The sequence below is a fragment of the Thamnophis sirtalis genome, unplaced genomic scaffold, assembly GCF_051295495.1.
Source record: "Thamnophis sirtalis isolate CommonGarterSnake01/CBP01778 unplaced genomic scaffold, rThaSir2_p1.2 scaffold_9, whole genome shotgun sequence".
NCBI lineage: Eukaryota > Metazoa > Chordata > Lepidosauria > Squamata > Natricidae > Thamnophis > Thamnophis sirtalis.
In genome coordinates, this window is record NW_028261389.1 from 73,245,750 (window position 1) to 73,260,684 (window position 14,935).

Here is a 14,935-nt window from a genome sequence, read left to right on the forward strand (position 1 = left end):
TGAAAGAGGAAGAACTTACTTCTGGTTGCAAAGGTTAGCCACGCCAGGACAATTATATACCAACAATTTACATTTCCTGGTTTCGTTCTGGGTCCCTTTGCTGCTATCCCAAAGGTGCTTTTTCAGGAAGCAACTCGGTTTCTTGTTTTTCCTTTCTTTGAAAAGGTTCGCTTCTCATCCAGTGGTGAAATCAATTTTTTTACTACCGTTTCTGTGGGGCGTGGCTTGGGGGGGCGTGGCAGGGAAGATACTGCAAAATCTCCATCCCTTCCCAGTCCAGGGGAAGGATACCGCAAAATCTCCATTCCCACTCCACTCTGGGGCCAGGCCAGACGTGGCATTTGCTGGTTCTCTGAAACTACTCAAAATTTCCACTACTGGTCCTGAACAGTTTGGTAGTTTTGAAATCCTAGCACCGCATAATGGAGTGAGCTCCCATTACTTGTCCCAGCTTCTGCCAACCTAGCAGTTTGAAAGCATGTAAAAATGCAAGTAGAAAATAGGAACCCCTTTGGTGGGAAGAAAACAGCGTTCCGTGCGCATTCAGTTGTTTAGACATGCCGGCCACATGACCACGGAGACGTCTTTGGACAGCGCTGGCTCTTTGGCTTTGAAACAGAGATGAGCACCGCCCCCTAGAGTCAGGAACGACTAGCACATATGTGTGAGGGGAACCTTTACCTTTACCATGAAAAACCAGTCCAACCAACGGGTTAAAATGGTATGCTGATAAAAAGACTTCTTTTACAAAAACGTGGTCTTAAATCTTTATTAAGTATGAAAATTTCTCCAACTTAAATTACATCCCAGTTTTAAGCTTACAGAAAGCAAGACGGTTCAATTTAGAGACAAAAAAAAACTTTATATACAAGTGGGTAGGACTTTAGCTTTACAAATATAGTATCTTTCCAAGAGTAGGGTTCCTTTTAAGATTTATAAACTTACAGAGCCAAAAAAAAAAGAACATCCAAACTAAATAAAGCCTTTAAAAACAAAATATATACTTTTTAGAAATGCTATTTAAATTGCAAAGTTAATAACTGGAGATTCTTTGGATGAAGGGAGGAGACTCTCTAAAATGGCTTCAGACCATCTCCCGGTCTCTTCTGATAGCACAGCAAAGAATCATGCTGAAGATCATACCAAAGATCTGAAAAGAAAATAAAATATGTATGTGTGTGTATATATTTCAACCAAACTTGGTACACAGATGACTTATCTCTGGAAAGAAATTCTGTGGGGGTAAGACACCCCTAACACCCTTGGGGTGTGTGTTTCTGTTACGATACAGCCTGTTGTGACTTAAAATGGCTTCTACTGTACTGCCATAAAATGGCTTCTGCTGTATAGCGCAGTGGAGTTGCCATGGTAATGGCTTCACAGTACTTCCACAAGGGGGCTCCCTCTTGGTAAGGGGGGAGATCCAACATTCAAAATATTTAGTAAACATTAAGGAGCCAGTTCAACGTTTCAAGACTTGGTCCTTAAAATTGAAAGTAAATATTTAGAGTTCTTTGCCAGAGTATACTGTCTAAAAATAAATGGAACCATAACTATTGAACTAATAAACTAACTGAAAAGAGAATCAGGGTCTTTTGGGGAACTAGGAATTTAGGAACTAGGTATGGTCTAGGCTAATGAAGAGAAAGATTGGGGCAGGAATGATAGCCTTTCTTATTTTCTTTTTATTTATTAAATTCATTGGCCGCCTATCTTAGCACAGGGTAACTCTCGGTGGCTTACAACATTAAAAAGGTAAAATAATAGCAAAATAGATAAACACCATAGTAGGTTTTTGCTGCTATTAACTTGTTTATTATATTATCTATTCCTTCCTTTTTCCTTCCTTCCTTCTTTCCCCTCCCTCCCACTCTTTCTTTCTTTCTTTTTCTTTTTCTTTTTCTTTTCTTTCTTACTTTCTTTCTTTCATCTTCCTCTTTCCCCTTTTCCTTTCCTTCCCTCCTCTTCCCTTCTCTTTTGTAAGATGACCAGAACTACTCTGTACTAAGATAGAGAGCCAATAAATTTGATAAATAAATAAATAAATAATCCTAAATATAATTGAGGGCTGCTTTTTTGGCCACGCCACACACTGCTGGCCTCATATTTAAATGATTGTCTTCTACGATTTCCAAGATCCCTCTCACAATTGCTGGGATTAAGCCCAGGTGTCAGGTGTCACCTGGTCTATGGCTATAAAGTTGGGGTTTTTTCTTGCCTCAGTGTAAAACCTTACTTTTATCTACCGTGTTTCCCCCAAAATAAGACAGGGTCTTATTTTCTTTTGACCTCCAAAATAAGCATTTGGTCTTATTTTCGGGGAGGTCTTATTATTTTTGAGGTGCAGGAGGCAGTGAGCGTGGTCACCTCATGGCTGTTGCTGTGTTGCAATATTTTTGGGGAGGGCTTATTTTGGGGAGGGCTTATTTTAGCCCATGCGCTCAAAAGCCCGATTGGGCTTATTATCCGGGGAGGTTTTATTTTCAGGGAACCAGGATGTGTTGAATTTCATTTTGTTAGGTAGGACCCAATGTTCTTCCACGAACCTTATGAGGAAGGCATGGTGCCCATCAACAGTTGATGTTTTTAGTCTTCCACTTGGTCAATTTACATATTTCATAAAACAAATGCCTCATTTGTCATTAAGTCAGGATCCAACATTCATAACCTACCATCACCACAGCAATTCCAATGCCAACGGCTGCAATCAAGTTCATCTTGTTTTTGAAGAAGCTATCAATAGCTTTAGGGCACGGCTGGACCTAAAAAGAATTATATCCTTTGATTTAATTGCATACTCAAAATATTTTGGATGACATTTTTGTAATACTCTTGCTCAAGAGTTCTGTGCTCCGGCTGCATTGAAATCAATCATTCTGCTCCTGCATTCTGAATTGAGAGAGAGACAGAGACAGAGAGAGTGAGAAAGAGAGACAGAGAGAACAAGAAAGAAAGAAAGAAAGAAAAAAAGAAAGAAAGAAAGAAAAGGACAGAAGGTGAGTAAGAGAGGGAGAAGGAAAGAGAAAGAGAGACAGAAACAAACAGAAAGAGAAAAAGAAAGAAAGAAAGAAAGAAAGAAAGAAAGAAAGAAAAGAAAGGGGAAGACAAAAAAATGAGTAAGAGAAAGGGAGAGAGAATAATAGGCAAGACAAGGAGAGAACGAAAAAAAAGAGAAGGACAGAAGGGGAGTAAGACGGAGAGAGAAATAGAAAGATAGGAAAGAGAATGAGAGAGAAAGAGAAACAGAGACAGATAGAAAGAGAAAGAGAGAGAGAGAGAAAGTTAGAAAGTAAGTAAGAGAAAGAGAGAACAATAGGAAAGAGAAGGAGAGAAAGATCTTGACTTTTTTCTACATGGTATCCATGAGTCACGGTGGCGCAATAGTTAGAGTGCAGTACTGCAGGCTACTTCTGCTGCCTGCCAGCTGCCTGCAATTTGGAAGTTCAAATCTCACCAGGCTCAAGGTTGACTCAGCCTTCCGTCCTTCCAAGGTGGGTAAAATGAGGACCCAGATTGTTGGGGGCAAATAGGCTGACTGTCAACCACTTAGAGAGGGCTGTAAAAGCACCGTGAAGCGGTATATAAGTCTAAGTGCTAAGTCTCAGCGCTATCCTCTCAAGCATTTGAAGAGTAGCATATTATACCCCTACAAACATCTTTTGCAGGCAAAGCACTCCAGCTAAATCTTCAGAGGAACTCCTTGAGGTCGGCCTGTCCCAATTCCCTGAATCCTTTGGAAGCTCAGTGCCCAAGCAGAACCGGCGGGCAAGGTGGGATCCAACCAGAGGTGGGTTGCTGCTGGTTCGGCCCAGTTCGGTTGAACGGGTAGTGGAATTCAGGCTTGGTTCGCAGAACCGACAGTGACACAGGCCTGACACGGCCCCGAACCAGTTCTCTGGTGCCTTCTGCTCTGCATGCACAGAGCAATTTTTAGTCAAATGTGGGTGTGCAAGCAACGGCCGGCTGGCGTGCCCGCATGCAAAGCCCTTGCACAGCGAACCGGTACTAACCGGTTCAGGAATCCACCTCCGAGTCTGACCCATCCGGAACGAAGCGGATCACTTAAAACATTTACCTATCATCCCTCTTTCGCTCTCCCAGACTGGACTTTGGTACAAAACTCCCAATCGCCACATTTGCATCTAAAGATGGAAGAACTGGCCCTTCCCACCCAGACTCCATTCTGAGCATTTTCATCCTCAGAATGACAACAAACCTCAGGAGGGGACGGGGTAGTGGAAGATCCCCTTGGAATAGATAAGATTATTTGGGGGAAAGTGGGAGTTAAACCTTCCCCCTTCTGTTTGCGAACCCTGGCTTACAATTCTTACAAATTGCGACGAAACTTTCATTCCCAACCGCCCTTGTTCTTCCACGCACAGAGATCTCGATGGTTTTTGGGAAGCGGGATTAGAACTCGGATCCTTAAACCATCTAACCCGACAGAAACCCAAGATATAATTTGTTTCTCTAAACAAAACGCAAAAAAAATAATCCGAGCATACATGATATGCGTAAGGCAAAATACAAATTTGCACTCCCCGCCCTGATACGTACCTCCGTGTTTTCAGGACAGGTATCTGCATAATCAGATTCGCGAACGCCAGTCTTACCACAACAATTAAACTATAGCAAAAAGAAACACAAGAGTAGTTTTTAGCAGTGGTTTGCTCCCCAAGCTTGTTTAAATTTAGTTTCTGAACATTTCGTTACCAGTCTAGGTAACGTCATCAACAGGATTGTCATGTCCCAGCAGATAACTTTTATATACTGCTGTTGCTCTCTAGCCCCATCTAGTGGCTGGAGAGAGACAAACACCAATTATATTGTTTGAAGCTGACCCCTTTACCCCTTTACCCATCAACCGGTGGTCTCAAACCAAGTGCATGTTGGTAAGCCAGACTCCATTTCCTTTAGCATTGGAGGAGGGAGAAGGACAAAGAAGAATCCATCTTAATTTGTGGCAAATGGTCATTCAAGGACAAACCCATATCCCACATACAGAACATGGTGAGATTTAAAATGCTTGTATTTATTAACGGTTATGTTCAACAGTAACCCAATACTGCCTACCGTATTTTTTTTGGAGTATAAGACGCACTGGAGTATAAGACGCACCAAGGTTTTGAAGAGGCAAATTTTTTAAAAAAAGTTTTGCAAACCTCCCCAAAATGGCCCGTTTTTCACGAACACTGGCCTGCTTTGTCAAATTTTTTTGCATACATTGCCTTTGGGAGGCTTATAGAATACCCCTAGGGCCTGGGGAGGCAACATTGAGCAAAAATCAGCCTGTTTTTCACTCACTTCTGCCCTCCCCAGCCCCCAGGAGCACTCTAAAAGCCTTCTACAGGCTCTGCATGGCCATTTTAATGGAGGGGGCGGGATTTCGGGAGGCAAAAAATGCTGTATTCAGTGTATAAGACGCACCCAGATTTTCAGCCTCTTTTTTGAGGGAAAAGAGTGCGTCTTATACTCTGAAGAATACGGTATCTTGTATCTGGTTCCCATTGTATGTATCCCTGTTTTCCCCAGTTTCACCGTATCCTGTTCTTTCAATAAAGCATTCAGATCTACACACATGGTCTGTTTCATGGGAGGATAGGTGGGTTTAGCTGCCTGTTGAGCTGCAAATAGTGAGGACAGAACAAGGATTTACTGGCCCCGTTCCTCTTATAACTTATAAATGTTTTGTGTGCCAATGGGGTCAGCTGGTTGCGTGATTCGTTTGTTCGTTTGGAGCTCTATTTGAATTCTGGCAGGCCACAAGACTAGGGATTAGAGACCGGCCTTCCCTTGAAGCTGCTTCTCTAAGAAACGCCCTTCCCAGAATTAAGATGAAAGACACCGATCAAATATAAAAACTTACTGCCTCGTGGAACACCTTTAGACTCTCTCTCGCTTTCTCTTCCTTCCGTTCCTCAAATAAGGAATTGTACAATTTCTTTACTTCTTCAGGGACCTGACAAAAGAGAAGATAAAGGAGAAGGTTTATAGCGCAGGGTTGAAACGAGGGGTCCTTGGCGCTCTGTGACCTTGATTGTTTTCTCACAGACGTTTCATTACCACACTAGGTAACATCCTCAGAGTTACATCCAGTGGTGAAATCTAATTTTTTTCCCCAATGGTTCTGTGGCCGTGGCTTGGTGGGGGTCATGTGACTGGGTGGACATGGCTATGTAGTCATGTGACGGGGTGGGTCAAAAGACAGAAACTCACTTTAACAATGTCTTGCTGGAGCAGGGGGTTGGATTAGATGACCTCCAGGTCCCTTCCAGCCCTGGATTGCTGTGTTCTTTCAAGGTATCCTCTGAAGCTGTGTCTAGTGTCAGGTTTGAGGTTCTTCCTCCCTCTCCTTTTTCCATCCCTCTTTCTTTTTTTTTCTCTCTCTCTATTTCTCTCTCCCTTTTTTTCTCCCATCCCTCCATTCTTCTTTTCTTTCTTTCTTTCCTTCTTTCTTTTTCTTCTTTCTTTCTTTCTTTCTTTCTTTCTTTCTTTCTTTCTTTCTTTCTTTCTTTCTTTCTTTTTTCTTTCTTTCTTTCTTTCTTTCTTTCTTTCTTTCCTTCCTTCTTTCTTTCTCCCATACCTCCCCCCTCTCTTTCTCTTTCTCCCATACCTCCCTCTTTCTTTCTTTCTTTCTTTCCTTTCTTTCTTTCTTTTTCTTTCTCCCATACCTCTCTCCCCCCTCTCTTTCTCTTTCTCCCATACCTCCCTCCCTCTTTCTTTCTTTCTTTCTTTCTTTCTTTCTCCCATCCCCCTCTCCCCCTTCTTTCTTTCTTTCTTTCTTTCTTTCTCCCATCCCTCCCTCCCCCCTCTTTCTCTTTCTCCCATACCTCCCTCCCTCTTTCTTTCTTTCTTTCTTTCTTTTCTTTCTCCCATCCCTCTCTCCCCCTTCTTTCTTTCTTTCTTTCTTTCTCCCATCCCTCCCTCCCCCCTCTTTCTTTCTTTCTTTCTTTCTTCCTTCATTCCTTCCTTCCTTCCTTCCTTCCTTCCTTCCTTCCTTCCTTTCTTTCGCAACACCCTCCCCACCTTCATTTTTGGCCTATCAGGCCTCAGGGAAGCCTATTGGGAGCAAAAACAGACCCCAAATGCTAAAAGAAAAAGTTCCTTCCATCGCACAGCACAGCTGATTGTTGGAACTTTTTTTTTTACTACAAGTTCAGATGAATCGACCCATACCAGTAGCATTTCACCCCTGGTTATATTGGACAGCAAGAACAATTAACAGCTTGCCGTCAGAAGTTGTGGGTGCTCCATCACTGGAAGCCACACCTACAGAAGAGGTTCCAAATTTTTTTGAAACCCACCACTCACACACAAACACACAGACAGACTCACACAGAGAGAGAAAGAGAAAGAGAAAGAAAGGAAGAAAGAAAGAAAAAAAGAAAGAAAAAGTGAGAGATGAAAGAAAAAAGAAAAAAGGGACAGAGAGTGAGAGAGAGAGAGAAAGAAAAGAAAACACATGGCCATTAAGCCACTCCCACCAGGCCACATGGACGGCAAGCCACTTCCACAAAGGAGGCCACACCCACAGAGTAGGTTCAAAAATTTTTTGAAACCCACCACTGATTTGAACAGTGGCTCCTCACCCCTCCCCAGCCACGAGGATACGCTGCCAAATTTCCTGACAGTTAGAACAATTAATCAGAGGAACAGAAGTTGCCTCCAGAAGTTGTAAATGCTCCAACACTGGAAGTCTTTGAGAAGATGTTGGATAGCCATCTTTCTGAAACGGTATAGGATTTCCTGCCTAGGCAGGGGGTTGGACTAGAAGACCTCCAAGGTCCCTTCCAACTCTGCTATTGTATTGTATTGTATAAATTTCTGAAGAACGCATATTTGAAAGTTCTCCTACCTTTTCTTTGTTGGAAAATCCCAAGATGGCAGCTGCTACTTCAAGAGCAAAAATGACGAGAAGGAAGGTGAAAAACTAAGGAAGAACAAGGGAGACAAAGAGACATTTGTAGACATGACTGAAGACTTTGGAGCAATGCAGAAATATTACTTAACCGCCTTACAGTTCCCCGGGGAACATTTAACACTGAATGCACTTTGTGTGTTTTGTCTCAGCTACACAAGTAAAGGCTTCACGGATGAGTCAAATTACTTGTCAGTGCAGCCAGATGGGCTGAAAGTAAATATTTTGGCGTGTAAGGATGAAAAGACCGTCATTTCATTTTTAGGTGGCCTTTCTTTCCAAAGACATTCAGAGCAGGGTGCAAAAAATAAATAAATAAAAAGGCTAACAACCAACTCTAAGAACCGTTAGAGAAAAGCAATTGACCAAAAGAAGCTTAGCTAAACCCCGCGAATCAATGAGACTCTTAAAAAGAGAAGTTAAAATAGCAGCCATTCACCGAGCTGAGGACCGGGAGTTACCACACTTACGTCCTGCCATATAGGGAGGAATAAGGCCTCCTGCCTTGGACAGGGGGTTGGACGAGATGACCTCCAAGGGGTCTTCCAGCTCTGTGATTCTAGGCCCCACTGTTTGGGGACACTTTGAAGATAGCCTCACAGTGAGGTCTTTGACACTGAGGCTTTCACATCACCTTTTTAAGGACCTTGAAAGCATTTTCTGTTGTTTTTTTTCTCTTGGCATTGGGGGAGTTTGGTCACAATTAACAAGTTTCCGGGCCTGGCAACATTCTAGGTGTTGTGGCCCGTCAGAGGAGCTGGTAGCAGACTCGGACAGTGAGGAGGTTTGGGAGGAACATGGGCCAATCCTGGAATCTGGGGAAGGCTCTGATGAGGGCTCTGTGTCGGAGGCAGAGAGGGGGCCAGAGCCGTATGCCAGTTATCAGCAGAGTCAGACATCAGTGAGGCAGACGAACATCTGGAGCCTGTTCCCAGTGTGCGCATGCGCAAAGTTTGCCAGACGAAGGGAACACCTCAAGAACAGGGGTCGACTTGGGAGTAAAGCTACAGGTGGACAGTGAATGGCCCCTCCAAGAGGAAATAAAAGAGGAGGGAAAGGGGAGTGGAGTTTGCAGGAGTCAATGAGTTCATTCCTGCATTCTTGCCAAGTATTGCGGCGTCTGAAAGATATCGGCCTGGCTACTCTCCAAGCCCGATAAAGGCCAGTAATTGTGAACTATCTTGAAAGACTGTGGGAGAGGAAAGACTTTGCTGGAGAGGAATTCACTGTCAATGAAATAAAAGGGGTTTATCAGGGCGAGGATTCGGCTTTGTGCTGCTCAAAGGTCAAAGACAACCCTGATCCGGTGGCTTGGGGGTGGAAGGGAGTTGATGCAACTCCTCTTAATGGTCGCACTGGTGATAAACAAAAGATGGGAAACCTTTGTCTTTATCTATGGAGATTTTCAGTCATCCAAGTCACGGTTGTCCCAAAGGTGCTTTTTCACAAGGCAACTGGACTTTCTGGTTCGTTTGTTTCTTTTAAGACGTTTCTCTTCTCATCCAAGAAGCTTCTTCAGATTTTACTGGATGGTGGGGAATGGAAGGATTTATATTCCTTGCCAACAGCTGGTTATTTGCATTCTTTTAGAGGGTTGTTGAGGCCACCTGGAGGTTTGAGAGCTGTGGTGGCGCCGTGGTTAAGAGTGCAGTATTGCAGGCTACTTCTAGCTGCAGTTCGGCACAAATAGTTCCTGTAGTCTGCAATTTTTCTGGTCTAGTCAGATAACCCTGGGAACACAGGCAAACCTCCAGGTGGCCTCAACGACTATCTAAAGAGAATGCAAATGACCAGCTGCTTGCAAGGAATTTAAATCCTTCCGTTCCCCCACCGTCCAGTCAGAACGGAAGAAGCTCCTTGGATGAGAAGTGAAGCATCCTCAAAGAAAAAACAGAAAGTCCAGTTTCTTCTTGAAAAAAAGCACCTTCGGGATTTTGTCTTTATCTTTTCTCAGGTTTCGTCTTTTTTTCCTGTTGAAGCATCCAGCTCCACTTCAATTATGAATGTTGGTGTAATTTTTAATTGTTGTATTGTCTTATTTATCCCCCCCTCCTTTTTATTGTAAGCCGCCCGGAGTCCTCCGGGAGTGGGCGGCATACAAAACTAATAAACTAAACTAAATTAAACTAAACTCAAGCAGGGAAAGCTTACTTTTGTTTTCAAAGTCTCCACCTGGATCTGAGCTTCCAAATTGATCTCTCTCTCTCTTTCTCTCTCTCTCTCTCCCTCCCTCCCTCCCTCTCTAAAATCATCTAGGCCAAGATCAGACCTTTTGGTGGGGGAAAAACAGGCCCGTTTTCCCCAAAAACGGGCCACTTTTGGGAGATTTGCAGAGTGCAAAAACTTTTTTTTTTTTAAATTTACCTCTTCAAAACCTTGGTGCATCTTATACTCCGGTGCGTCTTACACTCCAAAAAATACGGTATGTATTATCTGCATCTGAAACCTCATCCAAACTTAAAACTAAGATGCACAACTAAGCCTGCTTTCAGTTTGAAAACAAGGTAGTTTAAAAAGCATTTACTCATATACATGTTGGCATTTATATTTGGTCGCAAAATGCAGGGATATTTGAGGCGCCCATGAAGCTCTTTGCAAAAGAACTTTCTGCTGAAACGCAGGGAAATGCTATGCAAATAGGAGCCCATTCTGTGGCACAAACAAAATCCCCATTCGCTGCGTTTGGAGCCTCTCTGGGCCATGCGTCATGAATTAAACATGTTTCCTAGGCTCTATTTTTAGACTGGCGGAAAAATGCGAAGGCTCGAGGAGTGAAAGGGTCCAACTTTCTCACCCCAGTATGTTTGTGTATGCATGTGGGAAGACTTACCAAGCCAAGCATACACTGAGACTCCTGTATGGCTCCGCAGCATCCCAAGAAGCCAACCAGCATTATGATGGTACCAGCAGCGATGAGAATGTAAACCACTACGGAGGAAAAAAAGGAGGAGGAAGAGGAGCAATAGGAGAAGGAAGAAGAGGGAGGAGAAGGAGGAAGAAGGAGGGGGAGAAGGAGGAGGAAAAGGAGGAGGAAGAGAAGAAAGAAGCAGGAGGAGAAAAGGACAAGGAAAGGGCAAGAGGAGGAGGAGGAAGAGGGGAGGGAGAAGAGGGAGGGGGAGGAGGAGGAAAAGACGAGGAGGAAAGGACAAGGAAAGGGGGAGGAGAAGAAAGGAGAGGAGAGAAGGAGGAGAACAGGAAGAAGGGAGGAGGAGGAGGAAGAGAAGTAGAAGCAGAAGGAGGAGGAGGAGAAGGAGGAGGAGGAAAGGACAAGGAAAGGAGGAGGAGAAGGAGAGGAGAGAAGGAGAAGGAAAAGAAGGGAGGAGGAGGAAGAGGAAGAGGAGTAGAAGCAGGAGGAGGAGGAGGAGGAGGAGAAGGAGAAGGAGAAAGAGGAGGAGGAGGAGACGGAGAAGAAGGAGGAGGAGGAGGAGGAGGAGAAGAAGAGGAGGAGGAGGAGGAGGAGGAGGAGGAGGAGGAAGAAGAAGAAGAAAAAAAAATTGTTATATCACATGGAAACTTCCTTTGGTTCATGGGTTCAACCGAGGCAGCATTAACTTGGCAAGGGAGGCCAGCTAGCGCTGGTTTTCTGAAGGCCTGACTGGATCTTCTCCCGGCCATCATCTGTGTCTTGACTACACTTACACCAATGGCTGTCATCTTTCCTTGTCATCACTTTGGTGGTCCTTTTTGCCCCTTCTCATTCGGAATGACGGGCAGTTTGGCCTAGTGGTGAGGGTGCCAGCCTCGAAACGAGGCAGCTGTGAGTTCTACTCCTGCCTTAGCTAGAAAGACCAGCTTGGGGGGGGGGGGGGACTGTGAGCCAATCACTAAGAGACTATGAGTTCTAGTCCCGTCTTAGGCAGGAAACCCAGCTGGGTGACTTTGGGCCAATCACCAGGAGACTGAGAGTTCTAATCCAGGAGAAGTATATGGAGCCGAGGTGGCGCAGTGGTTAGGGTGCAGTACTGCAGGCCACTTCAGCTGAACTGTTATCTGCAGTTCGGCGGTTCAAATCTCACCGGCTCAAGGTTGACTCAGCCTTCCATCCTTCCGAGGTGGGTGAAATGAGGACTCAGATTGTGGGGGCAATATGCTGACTCTGTAAACCGCTTAGAGAGGGCTGAAAGCCCTATGAAGCGGTATATAAGTCTAACTGCTATTGCTATTGCTAGTATAAAGTACGTTTGCCACCTTGAGTTACTTCTCCGGTAATAAAGGCAGGTTAAAACTCTAACAAACGAACAAATTGCCCATCGAAGTCCACTTACCAGACCTACCATTTAAACTTTTTTAAAATAACGATTTCAAGATGGAAATGGCCATTTTCTGAAGAGCATCTACATATTTTTTTTGCGGTATTGCCCGGTGTTACCAGGATAAACAAATACTACCATAGCAGCTTCAGCTATTATTCTCTTCCACCCCTCCTTGTTTCCATCCACGAAAACCACTTGCACAATTATTTTTTTCTCCCATAAAGGAAGCCAAGGACATTTGCTTGCAAAATGCAATAGAAAGCTTTTATCAGTTCCTGGCTGTCTGTTTTGCAAACATGCTTTTATTATCCTTAGCAAAGCACTTCCTGGTTGACATCAAAGGAAAAACTGAGTGTTTCGGGCTGGGCATGCCTTTAAAAAATGCTTGAGGAGACCTCACACAAACTCCATAACTGAAACCAAAAAACCAAAAAACAAAACCAAGATTTCGTCTGGAAGATCCAACTAACGTTTGTGCACTTTTTTATTTTCCAAATTCGCACAGAAGCTTGAAAGAAAAGCCCGAATCGGTTTTAGCGGATATTTTTGCTCAGCTCAGCAAAAAAAAATCCCTTTCGCTGCCCTCGTTAAGGCTTATTTGCAAGAATTATTTTCTTGCATTAAAAATTGGTTTCTATTCCAATTTGCCAGCGCTGGATTTGTCAGGGATGATTTTTTTTTTTTAAAAAAAGAAACCACAACGGAAGAACAATCCTTAAATGTTTTAAACTTGAAAAGGAATTCGAAAACCCCAAAGCCAAAAACCTCTGGGTTCTTCGTGGGGAAAAACATGGCTAATCTGGAATGTCAAGAATTTGAAATGCTCAGTTTTGTAAAAGCTTAGCTTAAAGTAAAATTTTGGCCACTGGTAGCTGGACCGGGGCTGCAGAAACCCAAATAGGAAAAATCAATCTGTCTCTCTCCCTCTCTGTTTCTGTATAGAGAATATAGTAAGGTTTATCTATCTTATCTCTCTCATCTCTCTCTCTCTCTTCATCCATCATCGATCCATCTAATCAATCAATCAATCATCTATCTATCTATCTATCTATCTATCATCTATCTATTATCTATCTATCTATCTATCTATCTATCTATCTATCTATCTATCTATCTATCTATCTATCTATCTATCTATCATCTATCTATCTATCTATTATCTATCTATCATCTATCTATCTATCATCTATCTATCTATTTATCTATCTATCTATCATCTATCTATCTATCTATCTATCTATCTATCTATCATCTATCTATCATCTATCTATCATCTATCTATCATCTATCTATCTATCTATCATCTATCTATCTATCTATCTATCTATCTATCTATCTATCTATCTATCATCTATCTATCTATCTATCATCTATCTATCTATCTATCATCTATCTATCTATCTATCTATCTATCTATCTATCTATCTATCATCTATCTATCTATCTATCATCTATCTATCTATCTATCTATCTATCTATCATCTATCTATCTATCTATCATCTATCTATCTATCTATCAATCTATCATCTATCTATCTATCTATCTATCATCTATCTATCTATCTATCTATCTATCTATCTATCTATCTATCATCTATCTATCTATCTATCATCTATCTATCTATCTATCTATCTATCTATCTATCTATCATCTATCTATCTATCTATCTATCTATCTATCTATCTATCTATCCATCATCTATCTATCTATCTATCTATCTATCTATCTATTATCTATCTATCTATCTATCTATCTATCTATCTATCTCTATCTATCTATCTATCTATCTATCTATCTATCTATCTATCTATCTATCTATCTATCTATCTATCTATCTATCTATCTATCCCTGCCTGCCTGCCTGCCTGCCTGCCTGCCTGCCTGCCTGCCTGCCTGCCTGCCTGCCTGCCTGCCTGCCTATGCATCCATCCATCCATCCCTCTATCTAGCTAATCTAATCTATCATGTCTGTCTGTCTATCACCATTATTTATATCTATCTTCCCTCCCTCTCTCTCCCCACCTCTCTCTCTCTCTCTCTCTCTCTCTCTCTCTCTCTCTCACACACACACACACCCGTCACTAATTTAACAACTACAGTGATTCACTTAACAACTGTGGTTGGAAAGGTCGTAAAATGGGACAAAAGTCACTTAACAAAGTAACATGGAAGTAATATGTGTGTGGGGTCGTAGTTTCTTTGTGCTTCTGGAACTCTGCAGCTTGTGCATTTAATTCAGTTGCGGAGAGCGTTAATGCTTGTGTTTGGAATAGCTGGTTATCCGTCAGGTGGACTAATAAGCCATTGCCTTGAAGGTTAGTTTGGAGCTTGTTCGTGGCTGCCTTTGCTGAAAATGATCCCCTGCATTCCTGGCTTGGGCAATTCCTGTGACTTCCCCTTGCAAGCCCACCGGACTTGTGGACAAACCTCAGCGGAGGTGCCTCACCTCAGAAGGGATTTTGAGCTGTTTCTTTTTGGAACCAATCCAGGCAAACCTTTATTTTCAAGACTGTTTTGGTTTGGCTGTGATAACTTTTTGCTTATCTATTTGGTCTCCAGCCAGTTACCGTCCTAAGCTCGCAGCTGGGGGCTAGCTGAAAAACCAGAAATGGAGCTGTCGGGGGAACAGACTGAATAAACTCTCTACACCAATTCTGACATGTGGGTGAGTGGCAGGAGCACACCACCCATCCTAACCCAGCGCTCCATGGCTTAGGCCCAGGGTTGATTTGATTTGATTTGATTACATTTATATGCCGCCCT

The 14,935-nt window shown here is 42.9% G+C and overlaps 1 protein-coding gene across 1 annotated transcript in view; it reads right to left on the minus strand.

Moving 5' to 3' along the window:
- Positions 1-755: 755 nt before the first annotated feature.
- Positions 756-14,935, minus strand: part of CD9 (CD9 molecule) — a 47,646-nt gene continuing 33,466 nt past the window's right edge. The window contains exons 3-8 of the mRNA XM_087722259.1: positions 10,749-10,846; positions 7,856-7,930; positions 5,867-5,959; positions 4,558-4,626; positions 2,673-2,762; positions 756-1,150 (exon numbers count right to left, since the gene is read on the minus strand). Coding sequence (XP_087578385.1) covers positions 1,085-1,150; positions 2,673-2,762; positions 4,558-4,626; positions 5,867-5,959; positions 7,856-7,930; positions 10,749-10,846 — 491 coding nt within the window. The 3' untranslated portion in view covers positions 756-1,084. The remainder of the gene's footprint in view (positions 1,151-2,672; positions 2,763-4,557; positions 4,627-5,866; positions 5,960-7,855; positions 7,931-10,748; positions 10,847-14,935) is intronic.